Source organism: Neolamprologus multifasciatus, chromosome 17 (genome assembly GCF_963576455.1).
Source record: "Neolamprologus multifasciatus chromosome 17, fNeoMul1.2, whole genome shotgun sequence".
Classification (NCBI taxonomy): domain Eukaryota; kingdom Metazoa; phylum Chordata; class Actinopteri; order Cichliformes; family Cichlidae; genus Neolamprologus; species Neolamprologus multifasciatus.
The window spans coordinates 4,136,232-4,158,218 of NC_140455.1; the positions used below are offsets into that span (position 1 = coordinate 4,136,232).

At 40.5% G+C, this 21,987-nt stretch overlaps 1 protein-coding gene across 6 annotated transcripts in view; it reads left to right on the plus strand.

The window, feature by feature from the left end:
* Positions 1 to 21,987, plus strand: part of scube1 (signal peptide, CUB domain, EGF-like 1) — a 124,426-nt gene that overhangs the window by 47,347 nt on the left and 55,092 nt on the right. For all 6 annotated transcript variants that reach the window (XM_085138953.1, XM_085138952.1, XM_085138954.1 and 3 more), the window contains exon 5: positions 21,462 to 21,590. In XM_085138953.1, the coding sequence (XP_084995079.1) occupies positions 21,462 to 21,590 (129 nt within the window). The remainder of the gene's footprint in view (positions 1 to 21,461; positions 21,591 to 21,987) is intronic.

Below are 21,987 nucleotides of genomic sequence, written 5' to 3' on the forward strand. Positions count from 1 at the left end.
ACCACTAGTTTGCAGAAAATTAACTATTTCTAAAGTAGGTCAAACTATTTAAAAGCAACTGAGCCCCCAAAAAACGGTACTCTGTAACTAGAAGGATAGAAATGTAACTTTATCTGGTGCAATATATAATTTCTTTAAGCTCTGGTATTTTCAGGATATTATGTTGGTGATCATTTGTAGTTGACCTGACGGTAAATGCTGAGTCAGATTATCTGCATCAAAATGTATCTATGGAAACATATTATATGGGTTTGTGATTTGTTTAAAGATTTATGAAGACCAGTAGAAAAGAACAGTTCCTGCAGTTCACAACGATCTATACTGTGTGACCAGCGTGAGTATGAGCAGCAATTTTTCACACCAGATTATTAATTAAACAAAGATGTAGACAGAGTGAGAATCTCCAACCTTCCATTTATTTCACAAAGTCTTGAAAGAGTCCATCACAGTGCAGAAACAGCACTATTGGAGGTTAGTCATGACCTTCTTATGGTCTCTGACAGTGGACTCATCTCAGCATTTGATGCTGCTGAACACAACGTTTTACTGCAGAGATTCGAACATACTGTAGGTATTAAAAGTTTGAATCATTTCTAACAGACTCTCGAGACAAACGATTAGACATACAACTGTTTGGTGTTTGTAAAAGCAGAGGAGTCTGTGTGAGAGAAGGAGAGACGCTGTGTGTTAGGTTGTTGCTTTGCATATGGTAAGTGTCAGCTCGCGGCTCATTTCTTTCTTCCTGACACTCGGCTGGGGGATAATAAAGCCTAGCAACAATTGTTTGTTCCATTATGGTGTGTTTTCCACTCTGTTGTGCTTCACAGCTCTGTCTGAAGCACATCCAGACGAGAACCAAACTCTGGCCTGCGAGCTCCCAATTTTGATTTGGGAAGTAGCCCTCCCAGCAAATGTTCCCGATCTGTCATGACGTGAGAGAGCTATGACAGCATGAGCCAGGTATGGCTCAAAGGCCCAACGGTGACATGCGTGTTGAACAGAGAGGCTATTTTCCATTTTGGGGATTTCGAAAATGGGAGATCTGGATTGTCAGCTGGGGCTTTGGGTTACCTGCTGACTTCAAGTTTGTGCCATCAGTTATTTAGCCATCATTTAATTAAACCAGTCTCATGTTACTGTCTGTGACCCTGACTCTCTATGATTTGCAGCAGCAGTGCAGAGGTTGATTAGTTGCAGTGTAGTGTTACAGAATAAATTGATGCTTCTGAGCTGAGGTCTTCTCTTTGTCTGATTTATTTATTGTGCCTTTTGGACAATGTGGCCTCAGCCAAACAGTGAAAACAATATGCTTGTAAATTCTTCTCGGAGCTCAACACCAAAATTCCTGGCAAAGTTGGACTTGGCAGTAGGTTGGGAATTTTAAACACCATTTCATGCGGACGCCATGGTCGGCTGAATCTCTGTGAACTGTGGAACCCAAGGACTTGAGGATTTTTAATATTGGGTAAGAAAAATACGCTGCTAGAAAGAAAGAATCACGATGCTGATTGTTAGTTATTAAGATACATTGTAACGATTCTGCGTCTGAGTGTTTCCATTCAGTTTGAAACATGAAGTCAGTTTTCAGCCTCACAGTTGTGCGCGAGCTGTCCCGTGTGTTTTACAGACTGAACCAGCAGAGACCAGTTTTGGAAACCCCTGAAATCTTATGAACTTTAGATAAGATTCGATTAGATAGAACTTTCTTAATCCCTCGGCTGGTTTCCTCTGGGAAATTCAGTAACAGTGGTATAAGTACAGCTGAGTGCGCAAAGCACCGCCAATCTGCAACCATGTTAAATCCACCTGCTTAATATTGTTAGTTTGTGGTTAGTTTGTGGTTAGTTTGTGGCTAGTTTGTGGCTAGTTTGTGGTTAGTTTGTGGTTAGTTTGTGGTTAGTTTGTGGTTACCCTAAACACCTTTGATGCCTCAGTGCATGGACTCTTCTTTGGTAGACGCTGGTCATTGCGTACTAGGTTAACCCCACGATGTCTTCTCTATCAACAACAGTGTTGGGATTGTTGGTAATGTATTACTCATTACATTTCTTAGAAGTAATCTGCTACATTACTCATTAGATTACTTTCTCATTACTCTGTAAAGTGACCTGAAATGCAGTGTCACCTAATTACCAGTTAACAATATAAACCTACAGTCTCACATCAACACAAATCCCCAATAAAGATGATGAGGATCTTTTAGTGTTTTAGGTATGGGCACTAGGAATGGGAATTGATATGAATTAAGGAATTCTGATTCCATTATCGAGTCTCTTATCAGTTCCATTTGGACTCTAAGCAGAATATCAAACACATTATATTGATGCAAACTTTCTCGTTTCTCTGTAAAATTGTCTCCTAATTATGAGTTAACAATATAAACCCTATAGGGTGCAGTCTCACACACCAACACAACGTCCTGTCCTAATGACAACAGACGTGTGATCATTCACCTTTGTAAAAGAAGCAAGGACATGTTTGTAAGTGTAATGCAGTATCATGTTACATTAATGGTTTGTATTTACTGCAGTGTACTTTGTTTGCTGATGCTTTTTACCCCCCACCTGTGAACGGCTGATGGGGCGTTGTCATCACCCTGCAGGTGAGCAGCCAAGATTGTGAATGTGATAACTCGAGAACAAAGCCTCATAGAAGGAAATCGATAGCAAAGGCATCTACTCAAAATCTCAGGCAACTTCGAATTTCAGTGATCTTGAACTTAAGGTTAGAGGTCATAGTTCAAGTTTTCAGAAAATCTTGTGAATGGAATAACTCAAGTCAGTAAATAAAATAATTATTAAAATGATTTTTTCCTTCTTATTCCTGTCATCAATTCACACTTAGGCACAAGTAACTTCTTCAAATGCAGGATTTTAAGCAGCTCAACAAAGACAAACAAAATGTTTCTGTGTGGTTTGGTACATGATCTGTCTTTCTAGCTAAAGATGGACAGAAACAATGTATGACAAGGAGGACAGGTGATTGTGACACGTGACGGTTCTGGACGGGTGCACGTTGTTACAGTCATTGATACATTAGGACCTGATAGTAGCAGATGGCACCCAAAGACTTTTGGATTTGTCTGAAAAAAAAGTTCATTTAGATAATGGTTCAAAATTACTGGACTGATGAGTCAGATGAGATGATTCTAGAAGGACTTTGGTTGGACTCATCTATTTGAATTGATATGGGTTTGAAAGTAGCCATAATATCTATGCAACATGTGCTTATATATTGTAGAATATAGCTGGCTACATCAACGAAGAGCAGTAAACCTCAGAGCCAGCAGCAGCACAGCTCAGTGGACCACAGTCTGTCCACCATGAAAACAAATAAACTCAAGCTCACAGTAGAAATTCTTATGGGCCTTTTTAGTAAGTGAGTCATTTCTCGTGGTGCATTGCTCCACTGGAACTTAGCGTCCCCCCCACCTGTAGATCCTGCTTTAAGCCCAGGATAGAAATACATGGAGTTAGGACATGAAGTCCTCAAGCACCCCGAGCCTATAGCAGCATAACTAACTAATCGAGTTAGGGAATTATTTGAAATAATGAGATAATCCACACTATATATATATATATATATATATATATATATATATATATATATATATATATATATATATGCACATATTGTACCGTGTCAAGAGAGAGAAGGAAAGAGCGCAGTGGGAGCAGGAGTGGGGGAGGTGTGTGTGTTTGGGTAGAAAAAGAGAAAAATAAACAGAGAGAAAAACATAGTGGATTGGAGCAGCGCTGTTTATTTGGAGCTGTGCGAGGAGAGGAAGCAGACTGAGGCTAAGGTTGTTGCACAACAGTCACACACACACACACACACACACACACACACACACACACACACACACATCCTCTTCATGACAGAGGAATTCTCAGTTTAAACAAACCATAGCAGGAAATTGGAGGTACAGAGAGCTTTTAAATGACAGGCTCGGGCCACGTGGGAACCTTAAGTACAGGGACTCTGTGTACCTGGCTGCTATCATCATAGCATCAATTGAAAGCTAAGCTAAAGCTAGAAATAATGCCATTAAGGTTCATATCGACAGCTTCACTGTAAATGTTGTTAGTTTGACAATTAGGAACCTGATACTTGTTTTTATAGTGTTTAATGTGTTGATGCAAAAGCCCCTAAAATAGAATCAATGACTGACTCAACTGAGAGTGAAAAAAGGCAGATTGATATATTTAAGCTTACATTCAGTGTCCTTGTGAAATGTTCCTAAAAGGACACTGAATAATTATTTTTATGTTATGAAAAGTGTGAGAATAGGCTACTGGATACTTTCAGCAGTCTAAAGTACAATAATGGACGATGGGTCAGGCTTGCTGTTAAGGGCAGCATTTATTTTGTATCGTATTTTATATAGTTGATAATGCTCTTAAGTACCACTTGTACACTTTCACCTCTGTATACAAGCTTTATAATGGCTTTATCATGCCTACAAGCATCAACAATGAGCTCAGACTGACTGCAGTGTCGATTATCAGAGTACACACATTCAAGTACAGACCCCGAGGCTGAATTACTGATTCAACTTCTTTCGTCAAATAAAAGTGAAAAAGCCTCTGAAATGTATTCAAAAAAGGAACGATGTATGCAAAGCCAACTGAACCTCATGCTATATTAATATAATAATAATATAATAACATATATGAACATATGATATTTATTTACTTCCCCTCCAAACCTAACAGAAGAATGAGTGCCATCAGTGGGACTCTAAGATAGTCTGAGTGGGTAAAAGGATCCCAACATGTTGCTTTGAGGTTTACTGCTCTTTGTGGATTTACTCCTGAATACAACAAGATGCAGCTCATGCCTGTAAAAAGGTAAAAAGTTGTCAGAAAAGTGAATATTCAAAATCAGTACAGGCACCTCAAATTTTTACTGAAGCACAGTAACAAAGTATTTCTACTTTGTTACTTTCCACACTGGAAAATATTTGAAGTTTCTTACTACCTACCTACCAGAAATGTTGCAGCTATGAAAGGATTGCACGCATTTCTCTGCTGTCCACAAAGATAAGGCTGAGTGTATGCATGCTTACTGCTTGTCACGGTTTATTGGCATATTTGATAAAGCTGAACCATCTTGTTTTGTGTGTTTTCCCTGCGCGACGAGCCAAACTGCAGCACTGGTGTCTTTTCATACCCCACATTAAAGAACCAAAATGCTCTATGTTTATCCTTTATTTTCATTTCCTGGTCAGTACAGGTAAAAGAAAAGCTCGATGCTTGGCTTTGGATGCTGTGAGTTTCTGAGTATGTTAAATGCTGCCAGGCATGTGTCTCAATTCTGGTTTACCACTTAAAAGCTGCTTTTGTGTGTCTCAGGAGTGAACTGTACACTATGGGCTGATCAGATACATTCACATGCACACACACTCAAAGCATGAGTGACTAATGCTTTCCTCCCCAAACCCTCTTCTTTCATTTTATAAATACTTTGTTTAAATATTATTCCAGCTTGTGATTTTTAACCTTTTTAACCTAACGCAAATTCTAATAACTGCGTAATCCCTCTGTTTGTCTTTCTCTCAGGGGTAAATATAACTTATTTACATGAGAGCGGAAGGTCGAATTCCCATTTTTTTCCCCCTGTTCTGGCTGTATTTTTAGTTCAGAGTTTGTCTTTGGTAGGTGGAAATGTTTAATACGAGGGCGTGGAGGTGAGCTGGTGAGCAGCCACTGCACAGTAGCAAACACAGGAAACACGGGGAGACGACTTTATGGGAAATGCACGCACACACACACACACACACACACACACATATATATATATCTGCACATGAAGTAAACGTCTTCGACTCTCATCAGTTACTTGCTTTGGTTTTGTGGTTAAACTGTTTCAGTGACTTTGTGAATCAAACAGTTCCCTGGACGTTTAGCAGCTGGACTCTGTTAACATTACACACTAAACTCTGCCTTACTATTGTTTCTGGCTTCCATGTAAGCATTGCTGCTTTGACACCATGGCTGTAGCTCCGAGGGCACGAGCACTGCTTGTGTGTTTAAGGAGCAGGCTTGTGGTTTGCAGGTTGTACCTCATTAACTACACATTAAGTGTACTTAACATAACTGCTGACCAAGAACTCCATCAGTTTTTAGATATAGTTAAAGCTCAAGGCAGTCCAGTTCACTTCAGTACGTTGTGAAAGACAACTTGCAGGGACTTGTAAGTTGCTTCAGACAGGTGATTAATCACAGTGAACGTTCAGGTGCTTTTAGTCTGTTGTCAAAGTTGGGTTATTTGGCAGCACTCACGTATAGTTTAGGCGCTTGCAGAGTGTAATCACTCAGGTCCATTTTCTATATTATCTGCTTTGAATCCAGTAGCTGCTCATGTGCTGTGGTTTTTGGTAAATGACTCTTGAATCCAAAGACCTCTCATGTAATAATGGGGCGTTTTTTTAATCACTTATTTATAGTTTTGAATCAGAGTGTTAGTTTTGAAGTAAAGACACTGCAGGTGAGGGACGGACAGGAAGGAGAAATAGGAAGTGAACCAAAAAGAAATGCAAACAATAGTTCTGTTGATCCATCCGTTACTCAGCTGACATTATGTGTTTCTTTCACCTTATTGCCAAATAGAAATGACTGATCATGTCAGGCTTCTTCAGTGGGCATATCATAAGAAGCAGCAGACCAATTTTAAATGTGACTTTTATATTCATTTGGAAACAATGTTATCCGATGTGCAAAAGTCTGCAACCAGCCAACAAGCAGGAAATCTGTAGTGTGGCTGCCCATGGGTGTAGGTGTGTCCTGCCCTCACAGAAAGTGGTTAAGTTGTTGCCCAACACCTTGTAGCAGGCTTGGTTGCCACTTTGTCAACTCAGACATTCTGCTGTTTAAATCCCTGCAAGTTTCTTTACACCACGTGTCCCTTGGTATCAGGACCTGGATCCAGCAGCAGCAGAATTATACACCAACAGATAATAGTGACAGTCCTGCATCCTTACAAAAACTGCTTCATTAGATTTATATGGTGGTCTGGACTAAGATATGCTAAGATGCAATGTCTGTGAAGGGCTACTCACAGATATTGGCACGTGACACGTTGCCCCAGTCATGTGACTCAAAGCTGAGTTTGTTTAACTTGATACACTGTGTGGATGAAACGGAGTGTAATGGAAAGAATAATTAGCAAGGACTCTGTCCCACAGCCATACGAGACGGGTTGGCAATTACCTGGTAACCAGTTAGCAAAAACATTAGCATGCCCAGACTGGCTGGGAGTGTTAGTGGCTGTGAAACTGCTAAAGCCACAGTCATGCAGTCAGTCTGTTCACCAGGCCTGCATGACTGTGGCTTTAGCAGTTGGTGAGTGTTTGCGTGTTGCTAGTTAAACTGATGACGATTAGCTATATGGTGCTGCACAGAAAAAAACAATTGCGATTGCTTTGGTTGCTAGCAGACTGTTGCAGCTGCCCGTAGTGTGCAGTGAAGATGCAGACTAGTTTGCAAACACAGTTACTTGCTAATCTGTAGTGAAACTGTGAGGAGTGTGATGCAAAGTCGTGGTTGTGCCTTTTGAAACAGGTTGGTTTCAGCAGTAAGGGATAACTTTTACTTTGAAGGTGAATATTACGGTTTCACAAGCACGTGGTGGTTAGTTAGTGAGCGTTAACATTTTTCATGCAAACTACAGGCGACCAGGTAATCTGCTAGTGACCAAAGCCAAGGTGGTTTTTGATGCAGGGTCCTGTTTGTGACTGATGTTATGAAATGTAATGTTTTAGATTTGTAGATAAATTGTTCAAAATAAATGAACCAAACAGTAAATATAAACATGTGTTGGATGAAGGAAAAGCATCTTGAATGCTTGAGCTCCTGTACTGATAGAGAACAACAATGTTACAATTAAGTGCCTTTAAACACTGTTTCAACAACAAATGTTTATTTAAAAATTAACAATTTAATTTTTAAATCCTTTTTCTTGGCAGCTTTAAAGTCTTTAAAGACTTTTAATAGCACGTGTCACAGTGGTTGCATTTCTGTAAACAAAGACCACATTTCCCTTTTGTTATTTGCCGCCTCTCTGTATTATTTCTCTGGGTGTGTTGCTTTTCTTTGTGGCTTAATTTATGTGGAAGATAAAAACAATATTTCCACATTTCAGAACAATTTATCTGCACGTCATCTTAGTGAACTGATTCAGCTGCTGTCCAAGTTTTACTTCATTGTCCACAATGTAATAATAATAATAATAATACAGCATCATAGCCTGGTGTTATGCTTGTTGAAGTAATTATGCTCATAACTCAAAACCAAAGTTAGTATATAAATCTGCATTCCTGATATGCCGATATGTCTTAGGTTGAAGGAAAGAAAGCAAAATAAACTCTGTCTGTGTGTGTGTGTGTGTGTTTGTGTGTGTGTGTGTGTGTGTGTAGGTGGGAATGGTGCTTGTTTCCTCTTGTGTTTAACCAGGAGATTGGGGAGGGTTATTAAAAAGGCACAGTCCTTATTTAAAGGAGTTCAATGCAGCGAGTTGAAGAAAAGCTCTCATTGAAATTCATGGCTTAGCACCTATAGCACTGTGGTTTGAGCAGAGCAGTGAGAGACACACAGCCAGCGGCTGACAGATTTCAATTAAAATGGCATTTACAAGAGATGGATGGAAAAGTGGAGGGAGGGGGGCGATGGTTAAGAGGGGGCTGCTTTTTTTCTCTTCTGGTGGAGAGCCTCTTTGCTCCAGTTTGTAAAGACGATTTCTTCACATCCTATTTCTCCAAAAGTTCCACTTTTTGGAAGCAGTTGCTGAATTCCCTTGGTTAGGGTTAGTTTTACAATTTTCTGGGCTAGCAAAAACAAAGTTTGATGTCATCTTTGAAAAATGAAAAGGATGTTTTGCATAGAGGTTTTTTTTTTTAACATTTTGGAAGTATTTCCTCGACTGAAACCACTAAATAGACTTTAACTGTACCCAAGCCACTGCAGATGGCAAGCTGCTCTGTTAGCTAGTCCGCAACTGGGTTTTCTTTGAAGAGAAAACTGTAACAAAATTAAACTGTTCCTGTTTGATATCCCAGATTTCAAAGCTTTTATTTAAAAGTGTTCTTTAAAGTGGAGGTTGTTTCTGTTTGTTTGATTTCTTTTATGGGTGGTTTTCTGACTACTGAACTGGAAACTTCTGTGTGTGTGTGTGTGTGTGTGTGAGGATTGGAAAGCTACTATAACTGTGGGGACCAACAGTCACTGATGGGAACAAAATGCCCGTCCCCACGAGTTTGAAGCCATATTTGAGGTTCAAAATGTGTTTAGTGTCAGAGGGTTAGGCATTCATTTTTGATGGTACTTTGCACGTGTGCAGTAATGTATACGATTACATGATACTGGACATGTAGATGTCCACAGTTCTTAAAAAAACAGTGACACAATATTGCCAGCTCAATGAAGTGAACAGAATTTTTATCATTTATAAGCTCAGCAGAAGCTAAAAGCTTGTGGCTGAAATCCCTGTTATGTTCACCAGTTTTGTGGGATGTACAGGAAGCATGAGAAAATGTCAGGCTCAGGGTTAATGTTAGCCACCAAACCTCCCCGATTATTTAATGTTTCTCTGCCTAAACAAAACATGAATTACTCTCTTATAACACAACCAGCATAGCTGACCAGTTTTACTCATTAAAGTATACAGAGGTTGAGTCAGGAGGAAGGCATATATGGGCAAGGACTGATAATAAGTAATGCAATGATACTGGATCAGCTAACCCAGTGAGAGGGTCTATGTGCAATGCATTTGGGAACTATGGATGTGCCATTGAGAGCATCCTCACTGGATGCATCACCACCTGGTACGGCAACAGCACCGCTTACAACCACAAAGCTCTCCAGAGAGTGGTGCGGTGCTCTGAACGGATAATTGGAGGTGAGCTTCCCTCCCTCTAGGACATCTACAGGAAGCAGTGCCTGATGAAAGCGGGGAGGATCATCAAGGACTCCAGTCACCGCAGCCATAAACTGTTCAGACTACTTCCATCAGGAAGGAGGTTCTGCAGCATCCGGTCCCGAACCAGCAGACTGAGAGAAGCTTTTTCCACCAGGCCATCAGACTGCTGAACACTTCATAGACACCTCACCTTCACTACTGGAACTTCAACATTATGCACTACACACTGTATATAAATGCCACTTGGTTTGCACAATATCCAACTACCAACCTCTGTATATTTTATATATTTATTTTATTTTTACTCTATTTAATTTGTAAAATATGTATACACACACACACACACACACACACACGTAGATATACATATTTAGTATACACATTCAGTAATGCGCACACACTCTTATATTGTACATATATTATTCATATAATTCTCAGATTTAGCCAGTCCTATATTTTGCTTGTTCTTGTGTTATTGTATTTTTTGCACACCTCTGTTGCTTGTGGAGCTCACACACAAGAATTTCACTCGCATGTACCAGTGTACCTGCACATCTGATGTGACGATAAAAGTGATTTGATTTGATGAGTAGAAAGCCAACATCAGCAATGACCAAGAAGCACCTAGTTTCTCAGTGCAGTAACTTCAATGGCCGAAAGCTACTATGAAAGCTGGAAATCTTGGGGCTAGAGCGCATTGGACAAAGTATGGAAATAATGATCATGCCCTGATAGAAGAGAGCAGTGGAGCTGAAATAGACGATGTAACACTGAAACCATATGGCTCATATACACCACTACCAGAGTAATCCTAGGAGCACTTGGGTTTAAGTTTAAGGATGCAGGAGGCACCCAATGGAGAAGAAGGTTGGGAGTCAAAATCAGGGAAGGAGATTATTTGGTTAACTGAGGTGCAGAAGGGCATCATGCAGAAGGTCCTGGATGAAAAAGACATCCAAAAAGATACAGATAACTGAAACTGCCAAACAAAGGGTCCAGCTCTGGCCACAAGCTGAAGAGATATGCTCCGATTACAAAAGGAACACACAACTCTTGAGCCACCATAGCCCCAAAGTCCAAAGACATGTGGCGTGCAGACTGGAAGAGACAGGGATCAAACAACAACCCTTCCAATTACTAGCTGACCTGCTCTACCACCTGAGCTACAGCCACCCCGAGGAGCTTTGATCTCCAAAGATCCATTCAGGGTGTACTCACACACAAGGGCAGACCCACCCAGAGCTGGAAGAACATCTGAGGGAAAGAGTTGTCACATCAATGGCTGGTGGACCCTAAGAGCAGACATCCAACAACACGTCTTCTGCAATGAAGATCTGGAGTGCACCAGGACCTGACATGATCCATGCCTACTGGCTGAAAAGCTAAACAACACTCCATAATTGCCTGGCCAGCACAAATAAGGAGGCAGCTTATACCAGATACTCATTCAGACTGGCTCACACAGGGTAGAACAATCTTGATCATGAAGCTCCAAAGGGTGCAACACCATTAAGCTACCTGCTGATTACCTGCCTCTCCACAACATGGAAGCTCTTCTTAGGCATCATAGAAACCAAGCCAAGCAGGTATATGAGTCAATCCATGGACATAGTTCAGATACTGAAAATAACACCAGAGAGCCGAAGCACAAACTTAAAAAACTGGTTGATGGTACGTCAGGACACTAAGACCAGGCAGACCAATCTGAGCACCACTTGAACTGACTACAAGAAAACATGGATACTGGAGTTCTTGGCACTGTACAAGACAAATAGTCCACTAATAGCATTCATCAGGAACTCATCAGTCATTCATCTTCACTGGGACTCAGTGAAAATGAACATACACCCTACCAGTCAACAGATACCCATCTGGAATAATAAGCTGGTCACAGGAGAAAATAAATGCCACTGACATCAAGACCAAAACACCTCAAAATGCTCTTTGTCTTACCCAGAGGTTCTATGAGCAATGGAAAGTGAGAGGGCCACGATTAGTGAATGATGATCCCCGAGATGAGTTGTTCCAGAAAAGCTGAAGCTGAAGCTAGAAAACGATGAGGAAGACGAAGAGCAACTATCATGCATGGCCAAGCCCTTGCATGGGATATCTATCTGTACAAAGGAGAAGTGGCTGTTATCAAGAAATCCAACCAGTGGTTAGGAAACCAGTGGCCACTAAATGTGATGCCAGTAGTGCTGCCAGTGAACAATGTTTTTGTTACATAAGTGGATATCAATTTACTGCTTAATATTAGGTGTTTTTTACACAGTGGAGAATTAAATGAGAGCATAAAGATGAGAACTCTGATCTTTATGGTGTTGACTAGGGATGGGTATCGTTTAGGTTTTATCTGATACCGGTGCCAAACCGGTACTTTTGAAACGGTGCCGGTGCTTAAACGGTGCTCAAACCGGTGCTTAAAGAATGGAGAACACAAAATTGGTCCAAAAACCTCTCATGTTCAGCTGTTTTTTTTGTAAAAGATAAACAATGTTAGCCTTTTCTGCAGCTATGGGCATATTTGGCATCACTCTTGGCTGGAAGCAGCTTAAACAATGGAAAAAAAACACAAACTTTGTCCAAAAACCTCTCATGTTTAACTGTTTTCCACTTTTCTTTGGTCATTTTAGCCTTTTTGGCCAGGGTGAAGGGAGTATCTGCCATCAAACAAGAAGACAGCCGCATGTAGCTATGATGGTGTTTGCTAGTTCACCTTACATGCATTAATGTAATAACGTGGTTAAACTACTCAACGTAAATTACACACGAACAACATTAAGCTACTCACGCAGAGAAGAACGGCTGCTGCTGCATCATCATCCTCATCATTTCTGCTACACTGGCAGGGCTAGGGGCCAGGACTCTCCTCTTCGGGTTTTTGGGGGATGTTGCTAACTCCGGGTCGATAACAGGCACCACACCCGCAGTAGATGTGCTCGGTGTGAGGTCTCGCAGCAAGCTATTAAATACGGTTGCATTTCCTCGGCTTTTAAAAAACACACTATGCGTCGCCAGGTGTTTCATCGGATTTGAGGTGTTACCTCCTTTGACAGTATCACAGTATCAGCTTAAAGCACTTGTTGCAGGCTGCTGAGTTTGCATCTTTTGCTGTGAAGGACAGCCAGACTTTGACCGCTTCGCCTTGGGCGTTTTTAATCTGTAGCTCTGCTCTAAAAGAACGTACGTACCTGGACCCGCCTACTATCCTCGGAAACGTAAAATGATTGGCTAGAATCTAAAGTGTATCACAGCTCAGGAAAAAAAACACCGAAGTAAAGCACCGAAATGTGCGCTGCTTTTTGGTCTGGTTACTACCATTTATGACAGAACCGGTGCCATCATGGCACCGGATACCGGTACCCATCCCTAGTGTTGACTGACCAAACTAAGTCTAATCGTTTTTATCTATCAGGTGTCCAGTTTGAACCTAGAACACTGAGTAACTGTAATTCACTTTAAAAAGGTGTTTCTATTAATCTCATGGGATTTATAAATATAGATCAGTCAGAAAAGACACATTTGAAATGATCATCGTCATTCCCCATGAACAGGCCACACATCTGAATAGAGGAGTAATGAGTCGTTATCCACTTGGAGCGGTAAAGTGAAGGTGGGTGTTGGTGGTGTGGGTGGATGTAGAAACATGTCAGGGAAATGTCTTCTTTATTGAGAATTGGCTGCTAAATTGGGAGGGGTGTGTTTGGTACAATATGTGAGCACACTGGGGCGAACACAGTTCAACGGACAGACCGAACTAGCTCCCAGACTCCATTTATGTCGTATTTGTATAGGTGTTTCACATTATTGAAACTTTAACATCTACAGTTGAATTGAGCTGTCAAATGTGTATTTGTCCCTAGTGGGGAGATCGGGTTGTGAGACTCGCTGTCAGCATCACCTCATTCCTCATCACCCTCAAAGGAAACGGGGAGGAGAGTAACTCGGAGACTCTAAATTATCCCACTCTGCGTCCCTCTCTCGCTTTTCTTCTAACATTCTTTTTCCACATTCCTCTCGTCTTTCTTCAGTTTGTCTCCCTCTATCCATCTCTGTCTTCCGCTTCATTCCTTCCTTTTTTTCTGTCTCTGATTGTACTTTGCCAGCCAGACTTTTGGGCTTTGGGGTGTAACGCTGCAAGAGTCAGGTTGTAATAACATGGCTGTGATATGCTTGGACCTCATCTGGAGTCAGACCTCCTGAGAGAGCAGGAGAGGGATGTGAGGACTGCTGGATAAAGAGAAGCAGAGAGGTGAAAGAGAAAGACAGACAGAGGATAATAAAAGAGACAGAGGAGAGCCTGTGTGAGAGGCAAAGTCTATCCTGGGGGCTCTTACAGGGCCACGAGGATGTGTCTCAGTGTTTTGTCTGGACCTTCTGGGGCTCCCAGTGAGGACGTTCAGTAGTTGTAAACCTGCTGACCTTCTTTGTCTAAACAAAGCTGCACACTGAGCTGGAAAGAAGAAAGATCAACCCTTTCTTTACCTTTTCACTGCTAAGTGAAGAAACGCAGGCACAATTGGCACAGGCAGCACATATCATTGTTTTTTGGTGTGTTTTATTCACTGACTCCACAGGTCAGAGGTCAGGTCAGATATATATATTTTAAATGCATTAATATTCTTTATGCCTTTGAAAAAGCACACTGGTTAAGGGACGTTCAGTCATGCTTTCAGCTGTGTGTGTGTAGTTTTTTTGTTATACCCACATAAACAGCTGATCTGCATAACTTCTGCAAATATCGCCTAACAAGGAGTTTGAGTCTTTGTTACAGTTTGTTCAGCCTGCACGAGTCACTCAAGGTGTTTGTTAGGTTGCTTTATCAGAATTTTTCCATTAGCTTTTATGGATTTTGACTTGGTTGTGTTTATTCACCTAACTGCTTCATTATTGGTGCAACGTTTTTTAAAATGGGAATCGATTCAACCGTTATCATTTTCTCGTATGGGTTTTAAAAAATCCTTTGTTTTATTTTCATACACTTATTATAGTTTTAACGTCTTAAGATCTGGTCCATGAACCTCTGCCGTTTTCCACCAGTAACCCACGCAGCACACTGAGTGTGTCAGTGAGCTCTCGGCTTAGCCACTCAGCCTAACCCCCTCGTCATGTTGGCCACAGTTCGCGCCCGCAGCTCTGTTTGCTGTTTTAGGCTCAATTGTGCTGACTGCCGGGCCTGTGTCCGTCTTCTCCCTCTCTCTCCGTTTATTTGACTTCTCCGAAGTTTAAACCGGTTGTAGAAACAGTGCTTTCTTATGAGTTTAGTTTTCAAATAAGATCTATGCATGCTTTGGCATATGTTCAGAGCTTTTTACCCTCTAGCATCATTGGTCTGCTAATTTTATGAGTTGTACAGGGTCCAGATTTGGCTGCATATCAGTACCAGCCGATCTGGCTGAATTATGTGATGTGAGGTGGATTTGGTTTTACTCTTTGTCAGCTATGTAAATGTTTGTTCCTCTACATGCATGAGTGTTTTTGAGTTTGCACTTTGATTGAATAGTCAAATTAAGAGTGTACAGTTAAAAATCAAGGGGTCTCTCTGGGGACAGTGGCACAATAATAAAGTATTTAAAGTGCCCTTGGGCCTTATTTGCCATGGGGACCAGACATCAGTGGTGCGTATGACTGAAGTGCTACAGTTTAATATTAATGTCATTCCTGATGACTCAAAGGATTCACAGTATTCACATGGCAGCCATACTAAGCATGGGAAGCTCAATCCTGCTCATAAATGCATTAAAATGTGATGAAATTTAAAAACGAATGTAATCCTAACAGGTCACTTCTGCTGTAGTGAAAGTTTGTCTGTCTGCTTGAAGGCGGAGTTTCCTTCTGTTATTATTCGTTCATTATCACTCCCATTTCAGGAGAATAAAGACTGTTCAACAGTTATTAAGTGAAAGGAGTCGTATGAGCAACCAGCCGCTAAAAATCTATGCAAGAAAAACAACTTGAAACAAACTGTTCTTTCAAACTGAAGCCCCCTATCAAATTCTCAACTTCTGTTTTGTAGAGAAAGTCAGTTGATTGTGACACAAACCCAAACGAATTCCCCGTTTCTTGCCAGAGCTCAGTGATATCTTTGGCTGGCGTTTTCCTCACTACTTGATCCTCCATCCTCTGCTTCTTTGCTTCCTCCCCTGTCCTATTTCACATATTCTTGCCACAATGTGCTCTGTAAATCACCAGGAGTAGACTAAGAGCACATCAAGCAGACCTCTGTGATTGAACGAATACATGAACAGACTAGAACAAAGAAATAGTGAGTGCTGACAAGAAGAAGCCTTAGTGGAAGCTGAGATGGGTCAAACATTGACATGTAGACTTTAATTGGTCCTGATGAAGACGTGTCGAGATTCTACCGTGCGTGAGAATGAGGTTTCAGATAGCATCATTCTGGCTCGCAGCATTAGGAAAGAAAAGCAGCGGTTTAATGACCCTTGGCTGTTCAGCTCACCCTGAAGATTGGGCTTGCTGTCACATATAACACATCTAACAGAGAAACCACAGTTCTTCAGTTACAAGTCTCCTTGCTGTCTCCTTTTAACACTGCGGCTGACCTGCGTGTGTGATTACGGCACCCTGTGGGACTTTTACAGCTGTGATTAAGGGTGATGATGATGAAGGTGAAGGATGTCAGCAGAGGAATCGGGATAGTCAGCTAGACAACTAAACCTTTGGAGTAATATGGGTTTAACACTCAAGGCTCCTTTTTGCATTTTGTAATATGTCATGTATTTATGGTCTGTTGCTTCCCCGACGGCCCAGTCTAATAACAAAATGTGAAAAAGCTACTTTTCTCCTCCAAGTGAAAAATAGATATATATTTAAGAGGATTGTATTATAAAATCTTTTGGTTCTCTGGGGGAACGTTTGTTTTCACAGCTCAGCAAAGTGGAAATTAGACCACATGACTATAACATGATGTGTTAGAAGGGTCACTTCAACCATACTAACCATGAACCCTGATTTGTTTCTAGAATGAACATAGTTGTGTAAACCTAACTAAAGACAGAAAAGGAACTAAACTAATAATAATCTAAAATAATGTATTATAAAATAACTAAACACTGTGATGATATTAACATCAAGTTTGGAAAATGGGTTCGGTTATGTACACGTTTTCCCTACGAGACAAAAGCTCAGGTTTCATACTGCAGTCCCATCTAACCTTCAGTTTCAATGAGTGGCCAATCAGAGGAAAGCTATGGGCAGAAATCTGTGCCATCAGAAACTGAAGTTAAATTTGAATTGCTCAGATTGAATCTGAATTGTAAGTTGAATAAATGCTTTTAAAAACTGAATATGAATTATCCTAATTTGAAATTAAATTTATTGGTTTGAAAATGATCATCGCTAAATTGAAATTGAATTTTATATTTTGAAAATGAATTCATTTGCTTTGAAACTGTATTTTATCCTTTAAAAATTTAGTTCTCTAATAATTTCAGATTCACTTCTCACCGTTCAGTTTCAGTTCTACAATTCAGTTTTTGGGACTTACATCCGGAGTAATGAGCGCAGATTAATAGAACTACGTTTTACTAGTGGACCGAAAGTGTTACTGACGGGAATCTACAGCATCTTGAGCTGAATTAAGACTTCAGGAGTCATTCATCATGTCGAATGACCAGCAGATAAACTCTCAGGTTGGTAATAAATGTATTACATGTATAAGAACATCATGTTAACAAATGATAGCTTCAGTGGTGTGGAACTGGTTTAGATTTCGTCCGTCAGATACACAACAAAGCACTAGTTTTGGTAGAGCATGCTAGCGGGCCGTCGTTATTACCGTGTTGTTTGGAAAATACGGCACACTTAAAATCAATCCTTTGATTTTTCTGAAAGTCGACAGAGCCCCTTATAATCCCGTGTGCCTTATGTATGAACTCTGGTTGTGTTTACTGACCTCGAAACGATTTTATGTACACGGCGCTCGAAAATCTGTCAAATGTTTCAGTACGACTTTGCTAAGCTACGAAGCCGCACCGCTTGATGGATTGTCGGAGTATTACGGCTATCGTAGGCGGAGCCTCGCGGAGTGATACGTACTGTGCTTCAACATAATATTACCGTATTGTGTGTTTATAACCTCTTTTTAAGTTTTGTGGATATTATACATGGTTATGCTGAGGATACGTCGGTCACTGGAAATGCCTTTTGGTTAAACTGTCAGTGAAGAATTTGCATTTGCACTGTTAAACTTTTATATAACTTTAATGCAGATAAAAAACAGCTGCTTGTTTAAGTGAAAATACATTGGTGGTTTTTTTGCACTAATAAAGTTGTGGAGTTGTAAAGTATTTTGTCTCGTGTCAATTATATCGTCAGTTATATCGTTATCACAAATTTTCAAATGTATATCGTGATAAATATTTTTGGTCACATCGCCCTGCTCTACCGTACAGTAACTTTTATGCTTATTGTAGCTGTTAGCTAAAAACGCTAATTTAGCGTAGTTTGCCCTGGATTCAGCTTTGACAAACAAATATGATCGACTGTTTCTAGTAGAATCCCAAAGTTGTCATCTTGGACCCTCTCAGAGCTCTGTATGCTTGCAGAGACCCCTACAGTAGGAAACATGCAAAACGGTGTCCAAACCTTTGTGTTTGAGCTTTATTTATGTCTTACACAGCATCCCAACTCTTTAGCTAAGCTAATAACTTTAGCTAAAGTGAATAGTTAGTCTAATTCATTAGTGCAGCATTACTGGATCACATCTGTTTGAAGTGATATATGTGACTATCACTGTGTTTAACTACCATAATAATTCTTAGGGTACTGAGTGCATGCTTAATTAGGGTTTTTTTTAACATACTGCTCCATTGCTATGTTTGACCCCAGGCTCCTAAATCGACCATCTTTTACAGGTGTTTTGTGCCAGAAATGGAGCGTCCACTGAAGACTGAAGATAAGAATCTCTACACCTTGCCATTGATCCCTCTTGTGCCTTCATCTAGACAAGAGACATTAACTTAACCACTCTCACATGCTCTGTACCTACATCACCTTCCCTGGCAGTCGTAGCTTGGCTCATCTGAGGGTGAAATTATAAGAAGTGCTCTCTATGGTTCCTAAATAAAATATGGCATTGAGGTCATTCTTTTGAATTAATCCCTCCTTCTGAAATATAAGAGCTTCTCCTGGTTTTAATGGCACTTTGGATTTCCTTACTTTCTGTTCCACTCCCAACCCCAAATAGATGCTGACAAGCTGACACAGTAACATGGAAGAGGGAAAGAAGCTGGAAAGGACAACTACAAATAAACCTAATGCCTAACAAATGTAAAATAAAATAATAATAAAGATAAAAGATGAAGTAACAAGTTTTTAGTTTATTCCAAATGATCATCCAGATGTCTGTGACATGTGATGACAAACACCATAATGGAAAACCTTTGTCATGCTTAAACTCATCATATATTTGTGCATATGCTGAACAGGCAGTCAGACATGCTGTAACTGTAGGGTAGAAAACTGCAGGAACACCATACGGCAGGGTCTCAAACTCCAGTCCTCGAGGGCCGCTGTCCTGCAACTCGTGTCCCTGTTGCAACACACCTAGTAGGTCATTAGCAAGACTACAGAACTTGACTGCATGCTGAGGTGGCAGTTCAGCCATTTGATTCATGTTACAGCAGCTCATGAGTGAATGAACATGGTGCAATAAAAGTATTTTAGAAGTATATGTTTACAAATACATACATTTACTTAAATGTACTTGAGTGGGGTTAGGGGTTGCCACCTCAGCATGCAGTCAAGTTCTATACTCTTGCTAATGACCTACTAATTGTATTCAGGTGTAATGCACCATGGAAAAGTTGCAGGACACCGGCCCTCGAGGACTGGAGTTTGAGACCCCTGTCATACGGAATATGACAGGTGTGGTTGAACTGCATGAAGAAGTTTCTCTTCTCTTCTGGCAGGACAGGAATGTGGCCTTGTCCTGTGAGCCACCGTAAGGATGTACTTAGAGTAGAACTGGACTGTCACCGGCCTCAGGCTCTTCACCTTTTCAAAGACAAAGCAGTCATTTAGATAAAATATTAGATATTGTTTACCTGTAAATGCACAAAGAGAATTTAGAAATGTAATTATTTTCAAGAGTGAACAAGCACTGATAGTGTAATCTACAGCTGTGGCCAAACGTTTAGAGAATGAGAAGTGTTGTTTGTTTATTTACAAAGTTTGCTGTTTCAGTGATAGTTGTATATCATATCATATCACTTCAAACAGGTGATCCAGTAATGCTGCACTAATGAATTAGACTAACTATTCACTTTAGCTAAAGTTATTAGGTTAGCTAAAGAGTTGGGATGCTGTGTAAGACATAAATAAAGCTCAAACACAAAGGTTTGGACACCGTTTTGCATGTTTCCTACTGTAGGGTCTCTGCAAGCATACAGAGTGGGGTGGCTGTAGCTCAGGTGGTAGAGCAGGTCATCTACTGATTGGAAGGTTGGTGGTTCGATTCCTGGCTTCCCCTAATCTGCATGCCAAATATCCTTGGGCAAGATACTAACCCCAAATTGCTCTCCGATGCATCCATCGGAGTATGAATGTGTGTGAATGTTAGCTATAAAAGCACTTAGAAAGATGTGCTTGTGCGAATGGGTCTGAATGGGTGAATGCACAAGTTGTGTAAAGCGCTTTGAGTGCTCAGATGAGTAGAAAAGCGCTTTATAAGAACCAGTCCATTTACCATTTACAGAGCTCTGAGAGGGTCCAAGATGACAACTTTGGGATTCTACTAGAAACAGTCGATCATATTTGTTTGTCAAAGCTGAATCCAGGGCAAACTACGCTAAATTAGCGTTTTTAGCTAACAGCTACAATAAGCATAAAAGTTACTGTACGGCTATCATTTGTTAACATGACGCTTTTTCTTATACATGTAACGCATTTATTACCAACCTGAGAGTTTATCCGCTGGTCATTCGACATGACGAATGACTTCTGAGGTGTTAATCCAGCTCAAGATGCTGTAGATTCCCGTCAGTAACACTTTCGGTCCGCTAGTAAAACGTAGTTCTATTAATCTGCGCTTGAACCGGAACCGGATGTAAGTCCCAAAAAAATTAATTTTGGAACTGAAACTGAACAGTGAGAAGTGAAACTGAAATTATTCGAGAGCTAAATTTTTAAAGGATAAAATACAGTTTCAAAGCAAATCAATTCATTTTCAAAATATAAAATTCAATTTCAATTTAGTGATGATCATTTTCAAACCAATAAATAGAATTTCAAATTAGGCTAATTCATATTCAGTTTTTAAAAGCATTTATTCAAGTTACAATTCAGATTCAATCCAAGCAATTCAGATTCAAATTTAACTTATTCAAATTTAACTTATTAACATTCAGTTTCTGATGGCACAGATTTCTGCCCACAGAAGTAGTTTCAAATAGTAGAATTCATTAAAGCTAAAAAGGCTTGTTTCAGACTGATGTCAGTGAAGATCAGTCCTCTCGCTTCTGTATAATCAGGTAAAAAAGCTTTCTTTATGTAAAGTGTTAAATATTCTCCGTGTTCCCACCCAGATGGAATGAACTGCATGAACAAGGACCACGGCTGCGCCCACATCTGCAGGGAAGCTCCAGGGAAAGGCGGCGTGTCGTGTGAATGCCGTCCTGGCTTTGAGCTGGCCAAAAACCAGAAGGACTGCACATGTATGTATCACATTTGACCTTCACTTACCCAAACCGACGCACACAGTGTCCGTGTCAACTCACTGACACAGCGCGCCTTCATACGTTTGTGCATAGATGTGTGTTTGTGAACGTTTAGTCGGCAGGCTTGTCGTTGTATTTTACAATTCACACGACAGCAAGGTATTATCACTTTGTTTTATAGACCTGATTTTATTGAGGTGATGTATTAGTGCCACGAAGGATCAAAATGTTCCTGTTATAAACATCTGCAATAGCAATGGACCAATCCCACCGGGCCTCCCGTGGTAAAATATACGGTTGGACATTTAATACCAAAATCAGTTAAGCGTTTCAGGCCAAGCTGAAGGTGCTGAAGGATTCAGTAGAGCGATTTCATGTCCTTTTGCAACTCAGT